Genomic DNA, 20,000 nt, shown 5'->3' on the forward strand with positions numbered 1-20,000 from the left:
TCCACCAAGTCTATCTGCAGGTGGAAACAGGTACAGACATCACTAGTCCCATAACCTTTAGCCAATCAGTGATTCCCATCACTGTTTCAGCCAATGAGAAGACAAGGCGTCACATACCTACGGTACCAACTAATGGGGAATTAGATCAAAGCCTACAGACGAATAACCATATACAGTAAGTTCCATTTACATTTACAGTTGAGTTACTGTTTTGTAATCTCGGTATCTTCTGAGTTTGACATTAAAAGAGGGTTAAATGCAGAGCACTATTGGAAGATGTTGTGTACTTGCAAGTGATGTATTTCATTCACACAACATATTATTAGGATGGCCTATACATCTGTTACCGATCAAGCACGACCGAAAAAATCAAAACACACATATATGGTTATTCATCTATTGGCCTTGTAATGGTGGAGATGTTGATGGAGTCATTTGTTGAACCAAGGTTTAACCACCATCATGAAGGAATTACATGAAACCAAACTCCATCAGCCCTGTAACAACACCCCTGACGATGTGACAGAAACCAACTGCCTCGACGCAGAAGCTGAACTGACACGAATGTCACACAACAAAGCCCGCAGAACCACAAAGGCCTCGCTAGTTTAACACGCTCATGCATATTTCCACGTCCCTTGAAGTCAGAAATTAAAACCGAAATAAAAAACCTACAAGAAAAGCCATCAGTTCCGCCTGTGTGTGTCAAACCAGACAGTGTGAAGTGGTGCAAATGAGCTGGAGCGCATATTCCCTCCCCTGGCACCAATAACGCCACATCTCCCGTTTCCCAGAATGCCTTTGAAGTGCCGGAATGGCCTTTTCATGCTTCCGACATGAAAGATCTCTCTCCTGGAGCTCACGGTGGGAGGACTTTCGCCACGGACTAAAACCCGCCTTTCGCATAGGAAGGAAAATATTTTCCCAAATCGGAGAGGCTCGTCAGGTTCTGAAGAGCCTTGAAGTTGTTTTTGCGTGACACCGGTGAGGTGCGAGGGTTCAAAAGGTCAAAGGTCGGTCGAAGGGCTGCGTCACTCCCCGGAGAGGAGGAAGTGAGCGATGGCTGCTTTGGGTGTGAACTCTGCGATCTGCTCTGAGGGGCGGCTGTAGCTCAGGAGGTAGAGCGGGCCGTTCAATGACCGCGGGGTCTGTGGTTCGATTCCCGCCTCCTCCTGTCCACAAGTCGAAGTGTCGTTGGGCAAGACACTGAACTCCAAATTGCTCCCAATGAGCAGGCTGGCCTCTTGCATGGCATGCCGCCATTGGTGTGTGAATGTGTGTGTGAATGGGTGAATGAGACCATTGTAAAACCATTGTAAAGGGCCATTGTAAAGCGCTTTGGATCATAAAAGTGCTATATACCTGTAAGAGCAGTCCATCTACCATCTGAGAAGCCTCTTTCTCCCGGATTAGACTTCTGCTTGAGATGGGTTCCTGATCTCCAGCTACACTGGCCACTGAACACAGGAAACTAGGAAACTACCGTCTACTCTACTGTACACAGCAGATAAAGTAACTAGATGAGCAGTATTATACTGTACACAGTAGAGACAGTTCATCTATCAAGCCTTGGACGTAGATTCCTTCTGACATCAAACTACTATTGACATCTGAAAACATCTAGCCAACTGTGCAACAAATCAAGTGGCCGTCCCCATCAAACAAATCTGAATTCCTTCCATCTGTGAAGCCCATTGATTTGCATTCCTTTGTATGAAACATTCTATTTAAATAAAGGTTGATTGATTGATCATTTGATCTCCTTCTACGAAATAATCTAATCCCGGATGCGTAGACGTACTTTTCCAGTCAACGTGAATCTGTCGTCACGATACAAGAGCACATCCACCCTGACTGAATCATCCCTCATAGAAACACCTACAACCAGAGCACATCCACCCTGACTGAACCATCCCTCATAGAAACACCTACAACCAGAGCACATCCACCCTGACTGAATCATCCCTCATAGAAACACCTACAACCAGAGCACATCCACCCTGACTGAATCATCCCTCATAGAAATACCTACAACCAGAGCACATCCACCCTGACTGAATCATCCCTCATAGAAACACCTACAACCAGAGCAGATCCACCCTGACTGAATCATCCCTCATAGAAACACCTACAAAGGAGACGTACTGCTGGGGCATAAATCCTTCAGGATTATTACGGCCAAATCCTGCAGATTTGACCAGCGCTGTTCCCAGAATCTCCACCAACCGCCGTCAGAGAGAAGCTGACCTCGGGGTTGAACAGCGAAGATAATCTGCAGGGAAGTAATTTACTAGTTTACTAGCGGACGCAGTAAAGCCAACGTTCTGTAGCTCTTCTATTTGTACAGGCTGAGAGGTTTGTGTTGATCCAGGTTACATAATATGGACCGGGTGGGCAGAACAGGACTGTCCGTCGTTTTGGACGCCTCCAGTGTTGCGTATATGGACTGAATGTTCTCAAATGTTTCGCCTATGGAACGCAGCCTTACCGAACCCCAGCTGTTAAATATGGTGGTTTATTTCAGAACTCTAGTCAGTTTATACACAGACATTACTAGAGGAGCTGGCATCCTTTCATATGTGCACTAAGGGGACTAGGGACACTTGCAATGCTCCAATATGAGCAACTGCAACATCCAGCATCTATCAATGTCAACCCGCCTCTGGCAACAAGTCCACTACACAGCACTTTGTCCACTTTCATCTCATCTGCCGTGTTTCAAGGGCAGCGTGTTGAACACCGACCTCATCTAAAGCCATAAAATACCTCAATATGCACTCCCAAAGATTCACCCTGGCAATTACACACCTGCCTATTACCACTGTGTGTGTGTGCGTGTGTGTTTGTGTGCGTGTGTGTGGTTCCGGTGGTACTGGATGACTCATGCAGAGTGGGCGTGTCCTACATCAGTATTCCAACATGGTGGTGATGGATGATAAGCGCTGGCCCTGCAGAGAACCAGAGACCATCAGACACTCTGATCAGACACACACCTTTATCACTGGAGAGAGAGAGAGAGGGAGGGAGAGAGAGAGAGAGAGAGAGGGAGAGAGAGGGAGAGAGAGAGGGAGAGAGAGAGAGAGAGAGAGAGGGAGGGAGAAGGAGGGAAGGATAGAGAGGGGGGAGAGAGGGAGACAACGAAAGAGAGAAGGAGAAAGAAGAGAGGGAGAGAGAGAGACATAATGAAAGAGAGTGAGAGAGAGACAGAGAGAGAGGGAGAGAGACTGAGAGAGAGAGAGAGGGAGAGAGAGAGGGGGGGAGACAGAGAGAGACAGAGAGAGAGGGAGAGAGACAGAGAGAGAGAGAGGGAAAGAGAGAGATAGAGAGAGAGGGAGTGAGAGAGAGAGAGAGAGAGAGACAGAGAGAGAGGGAGAGAGAGAGAGAGAGAGAGAGAGAGACAGAGAGAGAGAGAGAGGGAGACAGAGAGAGAGAGAGAGGGAGAGAGAGAGAGAGAGAGAGAGAGAGGGAGAACAGTACACATACAGACAAAGAAGCAGATAGAGAGATAAACTGAGACAGAAAGAGAGAGCCGGTTGCCATGGCAGCCGTAGCGGCGGGTCACCCCGAGCGACGCCAGCGGTAGCATCCTCCCTCCGGCGTCGAGAGCGGCCGCGCCCGGCCACGCCCCCCCCTGGCGCCAGGCGACCGACGGGTCAGACACAGCGATGACCGCCAGCTTGGCGAGCCACGCAGATACCATTATCGATGGACAGAACGGGGGAGGGGGGAGGTGGGCGGGGACAAACGGAACGTCTCATTATTGGTAATAAAGAGGGGGGAAGCATGATCCTCTAAGACCCAATAATGTTCCGGATCAGTGTCTGACCTCACAGATACTCTTCAGGATGAATGGGCAAAAATGCCCACAGACACAGAGCAAAATCTTGTAGAAAGCGTTCCCAGACGAGCTGTTATGGCTGCAAAGAGGAGATCAACTCCATATTAATGCCCATGAATTTAGAATGGGATTTAGAAAGCTCCTATAAGTGTAATGTGTAGTTTGTCCATACAGTGTATATAACATTCTATATAATATAGATTATGTTTATATAATACAGACTGCAGTCAAAACGGGAGCAGCGACGGGCAGAAGCAGCCGACCAGCGTTCGAGATTCGTCTCTCCTAGTTACGGTTACGACGCAGAACGCCCGGGCGCCGGGAGACAGGAAATGAATCTGCTACAGTATCTGTAGTTCTTTTTGCTCTCGTTATAACCGTAAATCACGCGCGTACGTCTGCGTGCGTTTCCCATGGGGCTCCCGGTGCGGAAAGCAGAGTAGCAGAAACAGACGCTCGGCGGGAGGTCACGACCTCACGCCTGCTCAGGCTCCTGCCGGAGAGGAAGTGGTGTAGCCCCCCACCCCCGGTAGCCATGGGAACCAAACAGAGCATAATCCAAACGATGTGTATCGAAAACTCAGTTCAGGCTAGACTTGTGTTACCAATGTGACCGAGGATAAACAGCATAAATCTGATATAATTGCCATGCGGCTGTGAAGCTCGACCAGTGGAGCTGTCCTAACATGAATGGCTATCAGAGACTTCACTATTAACTCACTCACCTACTCACTCAGCCTGACAGCATGAGAAGCTGAGCGTGGTGTGTGTGTGTGTGTGTGTGTGTGTGTGTGTGTGTGTGTGTGTGTGTGTGTGTGTGTGTGTGTGTGAGAGGGTGTGTGGGAGTAACAGGTAGGTCACTTCAAAAACACCCCCAGGGTCTCATAACTCAGTAGCTGTAATTCTAACATTCCAGTCCCTTCCTCACCTCCTCCCACCTCGTCTCCTCTTCCCTTGCCTCCTACCTCCTCTCCTCCCACCTCGTCTCCTCTTACCTTGCCTCCATCTCCTCTCCTTCTACCTCCTCTCCTCCTACCTTGCCTCCTACCTCCTCTTCTACCTCCTCTCCTACCTTCTCTCCTACCTCGCCTCCTACCTCCTCTCCTTGTCTCCTTCTCCTGGCTGATGGTGACGTTCATTTGAGAGATGCAGACATGACGCATATTAGTACCTCCAGCTGTAATCAGTGGTCAGTTCCCTTATTCTCACAGGGAACTCCTCCCCTGCTGTTCTGACCGGCGTGCAGCTGAAGGAGCAGACTAGAGGAACAGGTAAGGTACCTGTTACCTTTTCTAAATTAGCTGATTTTTCCAGAAACAAATAAGCAATGTTATAAAAAAAAAAAAAGAACATGTCGTCTAGGTGACGCTGGATGCAGCTACGTGCAAATACGCTACCATGACAACCATCTGAGCCACTTTGCAGCACTGTCCAGAGGACTTGTTGGAGGGCAACACACACACACATACACATACACAGACACACACACACACACACACACACATACACACACACACACACGCATCCTCTACAACACACACACATCCTCTACAACAGCCCCAATCAAGCCTCAATCACTACACTTGACACGCACTTCAGTCTGCAATCAAAATGAAAAAGTGAACCCTCTGACAGAGTGGACACAATGCTGGGACACAATGAGCCTGGTGACTGTGAGGGTGGGTGAATGTGAGGGTGAATGAATGTGAGGGTGAGTGAATGTGAGGGTGAATGAATGTGAGGATGAATGAATGTGAGAATGAGGGTGAATGAATGTGAGGGTGAATGAATGTGAGGATGAATGAATGTGAGGATGAGGGTGAATGAATGTGAGGGTGAATGAATGTGAGGGTGAGTGAATGTGAGGGTGAGTGAATGTGAGGGTGAGGGTGAATGAATGAGGGTGAATGAATGTGAGGGTGAGTTAATGTGAGGGTGAATGAATGTGAGGGTGAGGGTGAATGAATGTGAGGGTGAATGCATGCGAGGGTGAATGAATCTGAGGGTGAATGAATGTGAGGGTGAGTGAATGTGAGGGTGAATGAATGTGAGGATGAGGGTGAATGAATATAAGGGTGAATGAATGTGAGGCAGGGTGAGGGTGAATGAATGTGAGGGTGAATGAATGTGAGTCAGGGTGAGGGTGAATGAATGTGAGGGTGAATGAATGTGAGGCAGGGTGAGGGTGAATGAATGTGAGGGTGAATGAATGTGAGGCAGGGTGAGGGTGAATGAATGTGAGGGTGAATGAATGTGAGGCAGGGTGAGGGTGAATGATTGTGAGGGTGAATGATTGTGAGGGTGAATGAATGTGAGGGTGAATGAATGTGAGGCAGGGTGAGGGTGAATGAATGTGAGGATGAATGAATGTGAGGGTGAATGAATGTGAGGGTGAGTGAATGCGAGGGTGAATGAATGTGAGGATGAATGAATGTGAGAATGAGGGTGAATGAATGTGAGGGTGAATGAATGTGAGGATGAATGAATGTTAGGATGAGGGTGAATTAATGTGAGGGTGAATGAATGTGAGGGTGAGTGAATGTGAGGGTGAGTGAATGTGAGGGTGAGGGTGAATGAATGTGAGGGTGAATGAATGTGAGGGTGAGTTAATGTGAGGGTGAATGAATGTGAGGATGAGGGTGAATGAATGTGAGGGTGAGGGTGAATGAATGTGAGGGTGAATGAATGTGAGGGTGAGTTAATGTGAGGGTGAATGAATGTGAGGATGAGGGTGAATGAATGTGAGGGTGAGGGTGAATGAATGTGAGGGTGAATGAATGCGAGGGTGAATGAATCTGAGGGTGAATGAATGTGAGGGTGAGTGAATGTGAGGATGAATGAATGTGAGGATGAGGGTGAATGAATATGAGGGTGAATGAATGTGAGGCAGGGTGAGGGTGAATGAATGTGAGGGTGAATGAATGTGAGGCAGGGTGAGGGTGAATGAATGTGAGGGTGAATGAATGTGAGGCAGGGTGAGGGTGAATGATTGTGAGGGTGAATGAATGTGAGGGTGAATGAATGTGAGGCAGGGTGAGGGTGAATGAATGTGAGGGTGAATGAATGTGAGGCAGGGTGAGAGTGAATGAATGGGAGGGTGAATGAATGTGAGGCAGGGTGAGGGTGAATGAATGTGAGGGTGAATGAATGTGAGGCAGGGTGAGGGTGAATGAATGTGAGGGTGAATGAATGTGAGGCAGGGTGAGGGTGAATGAATGTGAGGGTGAATGAATGTGAGGGTGAATGAATGTGAGGGTGAGCCCTGGTTCAGCTGTGTGGTGAGGAGGACTGGACAGACGGGTGGACCGGCTTTGTTAAAGGAGCAGAGCAGCAGGTGAGAGAGAGAGAGAGAGAGAGAGAGAGAGAGAGAGAGGGAGAGAGAGAGAGAGAGAGAGAGAGGGAGGGAGGGAGAGAGATAGAGAGAGAGAGAGAGAGGGAGGGAGGGAGGGAGGGAGGGAGGGAGGGAGGGCGGGAGAGAGAGAGAGAGAGACAGAGAGAGAGAGAGACAGAGCGCACGCAAAACAAAAAGGGACTGCAATCGATACATACATGTACACACAGGCACACACACACCCATACCCCACCATACGCAGGTGTGGGCCTGCAGTGTGTGAGGGTGTGTGTGAGGGTGTGTGCTGTGGTGAACGCCACAGACTAGTGCTCAGCTCCCGTTCACCTTTCTCCAGCAGCAGAGGTGGCGTTACACAACCGCCACCCCCAGATGACCAGCCACGCAGACCACCAGCCCAGTCTACCTGACCAGGATAACCCTGACCACGCAGACCACCAGCCCAGTCTACCTGACCAGGATAACCCTGACCACGAAGACCACCAGCCCAGTCTACCTGACCAGGATAACCCTGACCACGCAGACCACCAGCCCAGTCTACCTGACCAGGATAACCCCGACCACGCAGACCACCAGCCCAGTCTACCTGACCAGGATAACCCCGACCACGCAGACCACCAGCCCAGTCTACCTGACCAGGATAACCCTGACCACGCAGACCACCAGCCCAGTCTACCTGACCAGGATAACCCTGACCACGCAGACCACCAGCCCAGTCTACCTGACCAGGATAACCCCGACCACGCAGACCACCAGCCCAGTCTACCTGACCAGGATAACCCTGACCACGCAGACCACCAGCCCAGTCTACCTGACCAGGATAACCCTGACCACGCAGACCACCAGCCCAGTCTACCTGACCAGGATAACCCTGACCACGCAGACCACCAGCCCAGTCTACCTGACCAGGATAACCCTGACCACGCAGACCACGTAACACAAGCCCAGACTTCACCTGACCAACAGAGCCCTCCAGCAGGTGTATAACTTGCCCCAGAGACCAAGGTTCAAGTCCCCCAGTGAGATCTGTCATGTTCACCCGCTTGTCTGGAACTAACTCTCTGCTCCTGTCTACAGACCAAAAAACGATCTGGAACCATCATGCAATAGAGAGAGAGAGAGAGAGAGAGAGAGAGAGAGAGAGAAGGAGAGAGAGAAAGAGAGAGAGAAAGAGGGAGAGAGAGAGAGAGAGAGAGAGAGAGAGAAAGAGAGAGAGAGAAAGAAAGAGAGAGAGAGGGGGAGGGAGAGAGAGAGAAAGAGAGAGAGAGGGAGAGAGAGACAGACACAGACAGACAGAGAAAGAGACAAGGAGACCATGGGAAAGTGAGTTCTCAGGAAACAGGAATCACTTTTAGGATCCACAGTTTTTCAACACTTCCTGCGTCGTGTCTGGAGGAGGCCGTCCATCACCCAGGGGGGCGCGGCTGCCAGGAGGGGTGTGTATGGGGGGGATTAGGTGTGTGTATGGAGCGTGGGTTCTCTGTCTCACGTCTGTCTACACACACAAATCACTGTCTGAACACACAAATCACTGAACACACAAATCACTGTCTGAACACACAAATCACTGTCTGAACACTAATTTTGTATTAATGAACACATTAATACAAAAACTGAAGCAAGTTTAGGAGGGAAACAGGAAGAGAGAAGGTGTGTGTAGTCATGTTTGTGAGACAAAAGAAAAGGACAGAAAAATGTGTGTGTGTGTGTGTGTGCGTGTGTTTTTGTGTGTATGTGTGAGTTGAACCTTAGAGAGTTAGGGTTAGCCCCCCCCCTTCCTCCCAGAGGCCCCCACTGTCACCGGGCCAGGCTAGCATCTGTCCGGGCCGTGCTAGGTGTGTGTGTGTGTGTGTGTGTGTGTGTGTGTGTGTGTGTGTGTGTGTGTGTGTGTGCGTGCGTGCGTGCGTGTAAACCAGGCTAGCATCCGTCCGGGCCGTGCTAGGTGTGTGTGTGTGTGTGTGTGTGTGTGTGTGTGTGTGTAAGCCAGGCTAGCGTCCGGCCGGCCCGTGTTAGCTACTATCCTCCAGTGGACCAGGGCCAGAGAGCTGGAGCTCTGCCCAGGATAACCCCCCCTCCCTGGGGAGAGGAGCCTCGACCTCCAGCCTCTCTGCCAGGACTCTGGTTCTACAAGGGCATCTCTCTCTCTCTCTCTCTCTACACACACACACACACACACACACACACACACACACACACACACACACACACACACACACACACACACACACACACACACACACTACTGTAGGAGCTCATAATTGGTCTGAGGGGACTGCCTACAACCTGCATGCTTTTTCGTATGACATTCAGAGACATCAATAAGGAGGGTCAATGTTTTTGGACATGGCGCTGTCCTTTTGAGCAGGCAATCAGAAGCATTTTTTGAAACCGGGACACCATTAACACACTGCACAGTATGCCCTGTCTGACAAACATAGGGTTGTTACCTTCAAAACAGACCGTCCTATTGGTGAATGATACTGATTCAGCGAGAGAGAGAGAGAGGGAGAGAGGGAGAGAGAGAGAGAGAAAGAGAGAGAGAGAGAGAGAGAAAGAGAGAGAGACTGACTATCTTAATGGCGGGGTTGAGGGTCTAATCACTGTTGATGAATGGAAAATGCTTAAATTCCATGTAGCCTACTGTACAAGGTCAAACATTTGCCGTCCGCAGCAGAACATATGGAAATTCAATCGAGCAGCATCTCAAATGGCTGTGCAGGAGAGCAGACTAGCCTCCTCTCCTCGCCTAGGAGTCATTCATTCAACTGGTTCCGAGCGCAGCGCTCTCACAGGCGGTTGAACAACAAGGTGACAGACAGCAGTCATCAGATCAAGCGGCATGCGTGAAAATATGGAAGCGATCGTGTTAGAATATTCTCTCATCAAAACACGGTACTATAATATGTGTGGTGAGCATAGTCAAGCGGAGAGGCCATATCAATATGCCCGCACTGCCATATTCCTTGCACTACATAGAAAAAATGAATTCCCCCCAATTCTAACCACGCTATCGCCGCATACAAGACACCTAATGGGAGTGGTAGCCTATGTAACCCGTGCATTTTTTGTGCGTAAATGTTCCAAAATTGCGCACCGCCGTGTGTGCCATACTCAAACGCATTCTCACCTGAAACGGGGTGAATCTTTAATACATTCTTCAAAGTCCACCGTCATTTTTGCTTTTTCTTGGATATTCCTCCTTCAGTCTATCAATTTCATTGCCCGGGGCTGATATCGCAGAAACGGTAGAGAACGTGCAGGCGCGCGGTCCAGCAGCCTCCTGTGTAACGTTGACAATGTGCAGTTCTCAATGCGATCACTACCGCAGCTGTCTGTCCCGGTCTGTCCGCCACCGAGCCGAGGACGAGCAGAGGGGCGTGGCTACACGGATTTGACGACACACCCCTCTGTCAATCTTGGTGACGACATCATAAAGAGCCAGGCTCATTTGACTGATGAAGGACCACGGGTGTCCTTTTCACTCGAAAGCGGTTCTCGTACCTAAATGCTTCCAGTTTAGCTCAGAAATCCCAGTTGCGAACACATTTGTGGTCATGTAAGTTGGCAGATGTACTCTATCATCCTTGCATTTATTTCATAGGACCTTGAATATGGAATAAAGTGCCAACTGCTATTAGATCCCTGTCCGGCAACGCATGGGTAATGAGCATGGTTGTAGTTCTTTTCCAGTAGGTGCGTTCCCGTCGCATTTCTGTAGTTCACAATGAACTCGCATGCTTTGGATGATCAAATCGTGTTTCTGTTTGGCTATAGAGAATAACATGACTGACAGTAGTACTAGCCTGTGTTGGGTCACATGCTGAACCATATGGGTTTGATTGTTGAATGATCTATCTATTAGCTGTGCTGGGCTGACGTTCCAACATGCTATGATCAAGGACTACAGCATGATCAAGAACTTCAAAGATCATGAACAAAGATTGCTCGCGTTACCTCATATTTTTTCAATACATTGGAACGAAATACAGGTGAGTTAACTTTAGCCTAATATAAGTTATATATTTCAGTTTCTAATGACCATACCAAATGATTCAAGATCCGTTTTGTTGGCCATGTATGCTACACATACTAGTTTTTTGTTAAAGTCAGGGAGCCACTGTGGACGGGTTAAATGGGTGGATGTGTCTCTGAAGCAGCGGGCTACGGGCTGCAGACCCCTGGTTTACGCATGCGCTGCGGCAGACGACATAGGACACCTGCAGGACAGGATAGGACAGGACAGGATAGGACAGGACAGTGCAGACATGACAGTGCAAATACAGTGAAAAAAAGAAGCAAATACAAGATACATTGCAAACAAAATACAGTACAATATACAAAATACAATACACTGTTCAAAATGCTAATGTAAGCTATATGGTATTATCTCTTTCTTGGTCCACAGTGGGGTTGTCAGGGCACCTTCGCACCTCCTGGTCAAAGGGGTCCAGAACTACTTAGAGGTGAGTGCAACAGTGATCATCTCTCACAATGAGACCTTCTGGAATGATGTGAACTTTGCTCCAATGGCAGCAGAGGAAGACTGCCTGGGGAACGAGGCCAGACATTTCTGTGGTTAGGTTTGAAGATGGAGACCTGACTGCTGACAGTGCATGAGGCTATAGAAAGAGGGAGAGAGAGATAGAGAGAGAGAGAGAGAGAGAGAGAGAGAGAGGAGAGTTAAATGAGTGGATTATATCCATGTGGGGGAAAGTTACTGGACCGTACACAAGTATAGCTCATCTGTGTTTTGGGGGGGATCGTGTGCGTACACATACAAGCCACATACACACACACTCACACGCATGCAACAACACATGCAAACACACACACACACATACACAAACACACACATATGCAATAACGCATGCAAACACACACACACATGCACACACACATATGCACACACACACACACATGTATGCAACAACACATGCAAATACACACACACACAAACACACGCATATGCAAAAACGTATGCAAACACACACACACACATACACAAACACACACATATGCAATAACGCATGCAAACCACACACACACATGCACACACACATATGCGCACACCCACACACACACATGTATGCAACAACACATGCAAATACACCCACACACATACACAAACACACGCATATGCAAAAAACGTGTGCAAACACACCCACACACACACATTGTGCACACCTTGCCTTACACACAACACAGCCTGCACCAGCTCGACCCCCGCACACTCACACCGCGTTCAGGCGCCGTGGGTGTGTGGCGCGGCCCAGCTGGGGCGCAGACCTGCGGAGGGTGATTCATCCTCATGTTCCATCCTCCAGGATTTCCACCCGACTGCAGACAGCTGGCCGCCATCCCCCCCGCGCTGCGCTGCACTTCCTCCCCCCGTCCCCTCACACTAGTACCAGAACATCAGCGCAGGGGAACGCGCTCTAAAGGGAACCGGCGTGGAAATGACTTTGGGGGCCGGTTTGACTCACATAGGGGCGGGTGCTACACAGGTGCTACACCGGAACGCCGCGTGCAGTACTTAACGTCAACCAGAGCGAGCGTGTTTCCAACAAGCATCGGTATGGGGGAGGGAGAGGGGGAGGGGGGGGGGGGGTCACAAAGGTTGAGTGAGAAAATGGCAGCCAGGATAACAAGGCCGGCTGGTCACTGCCAGAGACACCTGGAGCTTCCAGCCAGCGAACTGGTGCTGTGAGAGCCGACACACGGGCATGGGTCACTAGGACGTCCCACATGGACGTACGTGGACGTAATGGGCTCTGTGCACCAGCTCCACTACTTCCTGAAAGGAAGTGGGCATCTTTATTTCCTGTCCTATACTATTGGATTAAGTGATTGATCAGGTGTGCGGCACACCCAGCGCACACCTGATAAATCACTTAATACAATAGTATAGGACAGGAAATAAAGATGCCCACTTCCTTTCAGGAAGTAGTGGAGCTGGTGCACAGAGCCTATTAAGAAAGACGCAGCAGAGGAAAGTACCAGAGAGCCGTCCACATGCATGGAGGACCGGGAGGTCTGGAAACGCCGATGCAGGACTCGTCTGAGGACGACCTGGAGAGAGAGGCCATTAACGTTCAGCTTTAGCACTTGATAGTAAGACATAGAAAAAGAACAGCACGAAGGCTGGGAAGTTGTTGGAAAAAAAGAAGCAACAGTGAAGTGCATCTACCCTCAATTCAGTGTAAAAGCTAGAATATCCCATAATCCCTTGCTTTATTTAGACTATTTAGCCAGATCATTTTTTTAGTGCATCTAAAAGCCTCAGAGAAACTCTTAAACACAAAAAACTCTTATTCACCCAGTCAACGTGAAATAAAATCACAGCATTTTTCCAGTTTTTCGCTATGACGGACAATCATTCCACACAGTTGAGCGTTATTCATCCGTAGTGAGATGGAGGCCTGATCCCACACTGCAGATTCATCAAATCAAATCAAATCAAACTTTATTTATATAGTGCATTTCATACACAGAGGCAACACAATGCACTTCACAGAGAGTGGGGACTCATGCTCAACCAGGGATTCCTCCATGTCTAGACTTGAGAGATTAGAGCAAATCCCGCCTCCTGACTCAAGAGATAAAGTTTTGTTTTGAAGTCGTGAGCGCTGAGTAAGTTTTGTTGTCTTCATGTCCGAGCGTTGTGATTAACCTCTGTGGTGTTCATCTCTGACTGTAGATATTGTTAACTTTCCCCTGACTGATAAGAACCCATTCTGTTAGTTACATACCTATAACATCATCAAAGCAACTTGATGTATAGACGGGAACGAACACAAGAAGCCTGTTGGACTGCAGCGTTGTAAATACTAGGAATTGTTATCAGTTTTGCAACTCGTGATTGAGAGATCGCTGGTGTGGCGGCTTTTAGTCGATCACTGTCATGCTCGTGGTGGTGGATCAATAGATTTGATGCAAGAGGGATGGATGCATTTTCCACATTATAACATATCGAGTTCCTGTGGCCATTTTGACCTTTTGTCCTTTCTGTCTCTTTTTCCTCTGCTCTCTCTCTCTCCTTTCTCTCTCTCTCTCTCCTCTGCTCTCTCTCCTCTCTCTCCTCCCTCTCTCTTCTCTTCTCTCTCTCCTCTTTCTCACTCTCTCCTGTGCTCTGTCCTCTCTCTCTCCTCCCTCTCTCTCTCCTTCCTCTCTCCTCTCCCCCTCTTTTTCTCTCCTCCCTCTCTCCTCTCTCCCTTCTCCCTCTCCTCTCTCTCTCTCTTTCTCTCTCCTCCCTCTCTCCTCTCTCTTTCTTTCTCTCTCCTCCCTCTCTCCTCTCTCTCTCTTCTCTTCTCTTCTCTCTCTCCTCTTTCTCACTCTCTCCTGTGCTCTCTCTTCTCTCCTCTCTCTGTCTCTCCTCTCTCCTCCCTCTCTCTTTCTCTCTCCTCCCTCTCTCCTCCCTCTCCTCTCTCTCTCTTTCTCTCTCCTCTCTCTCTCCTCTCTCTCTCCTCCCTCTCTCTTTCCTTCTCCTCCCTCTCTCCTCTCTCTCCTCTTTCTCTCTCCTCTCTCCAGGAAGCTCTGAGGAAGTTGAAGCCTGTGAACGAAGTGTCTCTGTCCATCTCCAGCCGAACCGATGCTGGCGTCCACGCCCTCTGTAACTCCGCCCACTTTGACCTCCAGCGCAGGAGCAACAAGCCCCCTTTCGCAGAGGACGTCCTGGTCAACGCCCTCAACTTCTACCTGAGGCCGGAGCCAATCAGGTAAAGACGCCTTTCCTCAGGTGGTCAGTTGGGCGGAGCCAAAGAGAGGGAGAGGACAGTTCTATGTTCTATGTGTTTAGTTCTAAACATCTTTATTGAATTCTAACAATCTCTACCCATATGTTGTCTGTTCTATTTAAACTATTTCAAACAAGCTTAGCTTATGAGGAATGTAAAATGTGAAATGCAACTCTAATGGGTATAAATTCAAATGCACTTTCCTGGAGTGAGGTCATTTGAGAGGCTTGACCTAGGCCCATCAAGGTTAAATTAATAAGAATTTGTTTAGAATGAATACATGTAATGTTTAAATGAGTAAGGATTCGATCAGGGACAGAGCATTAGCTGATTGAATGACTGTGCTTTTATCATGAAATCTGATTCCTGTGTGTGTGTGTGTATGTGTGTGTCTGTGTGTGCGTGTGCGTGCGCGCGTGTGTGTGTGTGTGTGTGTGTGTGTGTGTGTGTGTGTGTGTGAAACTGCAGTGACGCCATTGTACATTACGCTGTGCCACACTCTGCATGTTAAACCCACAGAACTCCGTCATGGGCTAAATATAGACCCTTTCAAATCATGGATGATATTCTTTCTCTCCCTCCCTCTGTCTCTCCCTCCCTCCCTCTGTCTCTCCCTCCCTCTTACTCTCCTTCCTCTATTGTCCCTCTCTTCATCTATCACCCCCCCCCCCTCCCTCTCTCTCTCTCTCTCTCTCTCTCCATCCCTCCGGCATGAGCATGGGAGTGTTAATCCCTGAAGCTGTGGGAAGGTTGTCGGTGAATCCTGCTCTCTCTCTCTCTCTCTCTCTCTGTCTCTCTCTGTCTCTCTTTCTGTCTCTCTCTCTCTCTTTCTCTCAGTCTCTCTCTTTCTCTCTCTGTTTCTCTCTCTCTCTGTCTCTCTCTGTCTCTCTCTGTCTCTCTCTCTCTGTCTCTCTCTCTGTCTCTCTCTGTCTCTCTCTGTCTCTCTCTCTCTCTGTCTCTCTTTCTCTCTCTCTCTCTCTCTCTCTCTCTCTGTAATGCTCCCAATAAAACTAACCCCAATGTTAGTTTCCCCAATGAAATAAAGGTGGGGGCTATTAGATTGACCCCTGTACATTAGTGTGTGTGTACGTGCATGTACCGGAGCCCGCCACCTGGGGGCGCTCACCAAAATGCACTTTTCCCATTGCCAAGTATATTTCCCTTTGAACAGTACATAAAAACTATGCTTGGTGTCTCAGTAAAAGTATAGTCTATTCTACTCAGGCCCTGTCTACTTTCTAAATCCATAGTTCAAATTCTCAAAGATTAGTATTTATTCTCAAATATTAGGGGCTAGGAGCATTGTGGGTACAATTATCATTAGTAATAGTTGTTCTATTCACACCATGATCAGAAGATGGGAGGACTCTTCTTTAAGCCTTCTGTACACTGTACGACTGAAAAAATCTTAGATCAGGGATCCCTTCCCACTGTACGACCGGGACTCTGTCTCAAGACCATACGACGTGTGTATTCACTCTATACGACTTCTGGCAGCCCCGATTACGCCCACGATTCATCTTGGCTGAACTTCTACATGATTTGCGATCTACGACGAAAATATCTGACATGCCAGATATTTTGTCGGGAGGTCGTAGCTTCATTGTAGAACGTCGTAGCAATGAATCGCAGATCGTACACCTTCTCACACTGTACGACTTGCGAGTCCCGATTTTGCACACGATGAGCTACGATTGTCTGCGACAACCCACGACCACCTTACGACCTCAGAAGTCGTGGGTTTTATCGCACAGTGTACAATGCACCTTTAGGTAGTTCGGTCCTGCTCTATAGATCACAGACCTATAGCTGGGTCATGTTCTCCAACCGTGACAGAGTCAGTCCTGCCGCTCCGTGGGGGGTCTGTGAGGCTGAGCCAATCAGAGCAGAGCAGCTCTATCTACTTCTGCCATCGACATCGAGACACGCGGATAGAGGCTCGCGCTTGTGAGGAGTCTCTCTGAACGGCTCGGACGCACGCAGGCAACCCGGCTCTGTGAAGCTACTGGACCTCTGGATCTAGAACGTCACTGCTAGCAAGAAGCAGGGCGAAGGTCACCCAGTGGTCAGAAGTTACATAATCTATCATCCATCCATCCATCGTCGTCCGCTTATCCAGGGTCGGGTCGCGGAGGCGGCAGTTCCAGCAGAGGGCCCCAGACATCCCTTTCCCTGGCAGCATCAACCAGCTCTGCCTGAGGGATCTTTAGCCGCTCACAGGCCAGTGAGGAGATGTAGTCCCGCCACCTGGTCCTGGGTCTACCCCGCGGCCTCCTCCCAGCCGGACACGCCTGGAACACCTCTCTAGGGAACACCTCCTATCATACTACCTAATCATTTCATTTAGCTGCAAACGGTCGGACATTTAAAAAAGCTTGTGAGCTGACAGGATGATCTGCTTGAGCCACGGGTGAATGAAGCACAGTGTTCAGAAGTTACATATGTCATTTACTGTTTTACATTGAGGTGCAAAATCAAACTTAAGGAACGGCCCACACACTTAAAAACGAGGAGGCATCCAAGATACAAAAATAGAGGTTTTAACGCATGGTGAACAAGCGCTCATCTGAGGATGGACAGAATAGGAGGCGCTGAACTAATGTGACTAAACTAATGTGATGAACTATGTGCTTGGGTCACTTTATGTATATACAGTAGGGTAACAGGGAACTATGCACTGCACTCGTGTCACGTTTCATGTCTTTTACGCTTGAAAAAGTGAAGCAACATTGTGAAAAGAAAGCAGCCGTAGACCTGCGTGGTGGGTGGGGGACAACAGGTTCACCGTGCACTGGTTTAGTTCTGTGACAGTGAGCATTTCCTCGCTCACCTGGAAAAGAAAACATCATGGTCCTTCGATGTTTGCGCGAGGTGCTGATCATGAACCAAACCCCCCTTTCATAGTGTGAACTCCAGATGTAGGTGATGGTAAACTGGTATCGGATACGAAGCATTCAGCGTCAGGTCAACTGGTGTGATTGTGAATGCACAGCTGGGTCCTGCTGGAGGGAGGAGGGGGGGTTTCTCTGGACACATTTTTGTTTGGGGCATTTGTGCTTTATTGTAGGCTATAGGACAGTGTAGAGTGACAGGAAAGGTGAGAGAGAGAGAGAGAGAGAGAGGGGGGAGGATATGTGGCACAGAGCCCGGGCCGGATTCGAACCTGGGCCGCTGCGATACGGACTAGCCTTTATGTGGTACGCGCCTTAACCCATGAGCCACCGGACATTTTTAAGAAACAGCTAAAAACGCTTCTGTTTAAATTTGCTTTTTACATTTGTTGAATTCATTTGACTGTATGTTTATGACTGTTGTCCTGTTTCCTGTGTTTTTGTTGATTCTTTGTGTGCATTTTAACCCGTGTGAAGCACTTTGTGAGTCCTCTCTGTGAGAAGAGCTTTATGAATAAAATGTGTGCTTACTTAGTTGAATGTGGCCGGGGCAAGTCTGAGGTGGGCAGGTCAGGTGGGGCCTGTCGGATCAGATCAGGGGTGCGTTTGACGGCCGACACATTGCGTACGCGAAGGTGTCACACTCACATTCGTCCCCCTGTGAAAAAACGTCGTCTACTTTCTCTACAGTCTACTGAATACTGAACATACAGTATGCACCACTGCTCACACGTTATCAAAAATGCACTCACACATCAAAATTAATGTGCCACCAGGCCCCTTCCTGGCACCCGCAGTCAAACATATATAAATAAATTATATATATATTTATATATATATTACTCCTCAAAAAAAAGTTCAGAAACGTTATTTTGGTCGATTATTTCTCCCCTTTAATAATACCAATTGGTATTGTATTTTATATCGTTGTGGCTGCGTATGGATCTACCGCATGCTACTGAGGTCCCTGACTGTAAAATGAATGAAGTGTAAAAATGGCCAATATGTGTTGTTTTTTCGTTATTACTGTGGGAGAGTGCAATCATCCAATCCACCAAGCAACTCAAAACAAGAGTGAATACCAACACAAGAATATTGCAGGGGATTTTGGCAAAAAATAATTGGCTGCCACCCACACGTTTAGCTGTGTTGCTCAGTCTATGAATATATGATCCTTACAAGTTGTACCTCGTTGTAAATCAGGCTTTTCCAATGATATGAAATAAAATACCAATTGGTATTATTAAAGGGGACAAATAATCGACCGAAATAACGTTTCCCTACTTTTTTGAGGAGTATATACACTGTGTATATATATATTAATTCATTCATTCATTGTGCCTCTAGTCAGCCAACACCAGGGGCCGGCCCGCATACTACCAGTAGACTCACACACACACACACACAAACACACACACACACACACACACACACACACACACGCGCACGCTCTCTCTGTGTACAACTGGACAGAGCTGCGGCTCAGGTGAACACAACATTAACATACACACTATTGAATCAGGATCAGAATTTTTGTTTTGTTGCCATTGTAGCTTTTCAACATACTAGGTAGAGGTAGAAAGAGTTTGCTTTTGGGCCTGGTGCATAACTTTGTGCATAACATGGTACATAACATGGTGCATAACATGGTGCATAACAATCTCTCTCTTTCTCTACTCACTCACCAAACCCACAGGTTGCCATCACCCCCCCTCTCTCTCTCTTTTTGTCTTTCCAGGGTTCTTAGCGTACACACTAACTCCACTAAAGTGAGTGAATCATTTAGGTTGACCCTGAGGTTGACCTTATTCTCTCTCTGGGCAACGGCTGGTGTCGTGATCCTCTGGTTTGGACTCTATATGTCTGGACCAATCAGGCCATGAAATAATTGTCTGCTGTCTGGACCAATCACAGGCCATGAAATAAATAATAAATAAATAGATAAAATCAATGTCGTCACATGCTTTGATCGCTTTGGAAAAGTGCTGTATATCATCATCATCATCATCATCATCATTTACCTACTATTTTGGGGTGGCTGTGGCTCAGGAGGTAGAGCGGGTCGTCCAATGATCGTAGGGTCGGCGGTTCGAATCCCAGCTCCTCCCGTCCACGTGTCCTTGGGCAAGACACTGAACCCCAAGTTGCTCCCAATGAACAGGTTAGCACCTTGCATGGCAGTTACCCCC

At 48.3% G+C, this 20,000-nt stretch overlaps 2 protein-coding genes across 2 annotated transcripts in view; one reads left to right on the top strand and one right to left on the bottom strand.

Moving 5' to 3' along the window:
- Positions 1-10,361, bottom strand: part of LOC311315274 (arf-GAP with coiled-coil, ANK repeat and PH domain-containing protein 3-like) — a gene marked incomplete at both ends in the record, with an annotated part of 84,628 nt that extends 74,267 nt beyond the window's left edge. Inside the window, one exon of the mRNA XM_084445902.1 lies at positions 10,315-10,361. Within this exon, the coding sequence (XP_084302028.1) occupies positions 10,315-10,361 (47 nt within the window). The remainder of the gene's footprint in view (positions 1-10,314) is intronic.
- Positions 10,362-11,117: 756 nt separating this feature from the next.
- pusl1 (pseudouridine synthase like 1) overlaps positions 11,118-20,000 on the top strand; it is a gene marked incomplete at its 5' end in the record, with an annotated part of 16,985 nt that continues 8,102 nt past the window's right edge. The window contains 3 exons of the mRNA XM_084445757.1: positions 11,118-11,176; positions 11,593-11,650; positions 14,715-14,902. Of these exons, the coding sequence (XP_084301883.1) occupies positions 11,118-11,176; positions 11,593-11,650; positions 14,715-14,902 (305 nt within the window). The remainder of the gene's footprint in view (positions 11,177-11,592; positions 11,651-14,714; positions 14,903-20,000) is intronic.

The sequence above is a fragment of the Borostomias antarcticus genome, assembly GCF_949987555.1.
Source record: "Borostomias antarcticus genome assembly, chromosome: 11".
NCBI classification, from domain to species: domain Eukaryota; kingdom Metazoa; phylum Chordata; class Actinopteri; order Stomiiformes; family Stomiidae; genus Borostomias; species Borostomias antarcticus.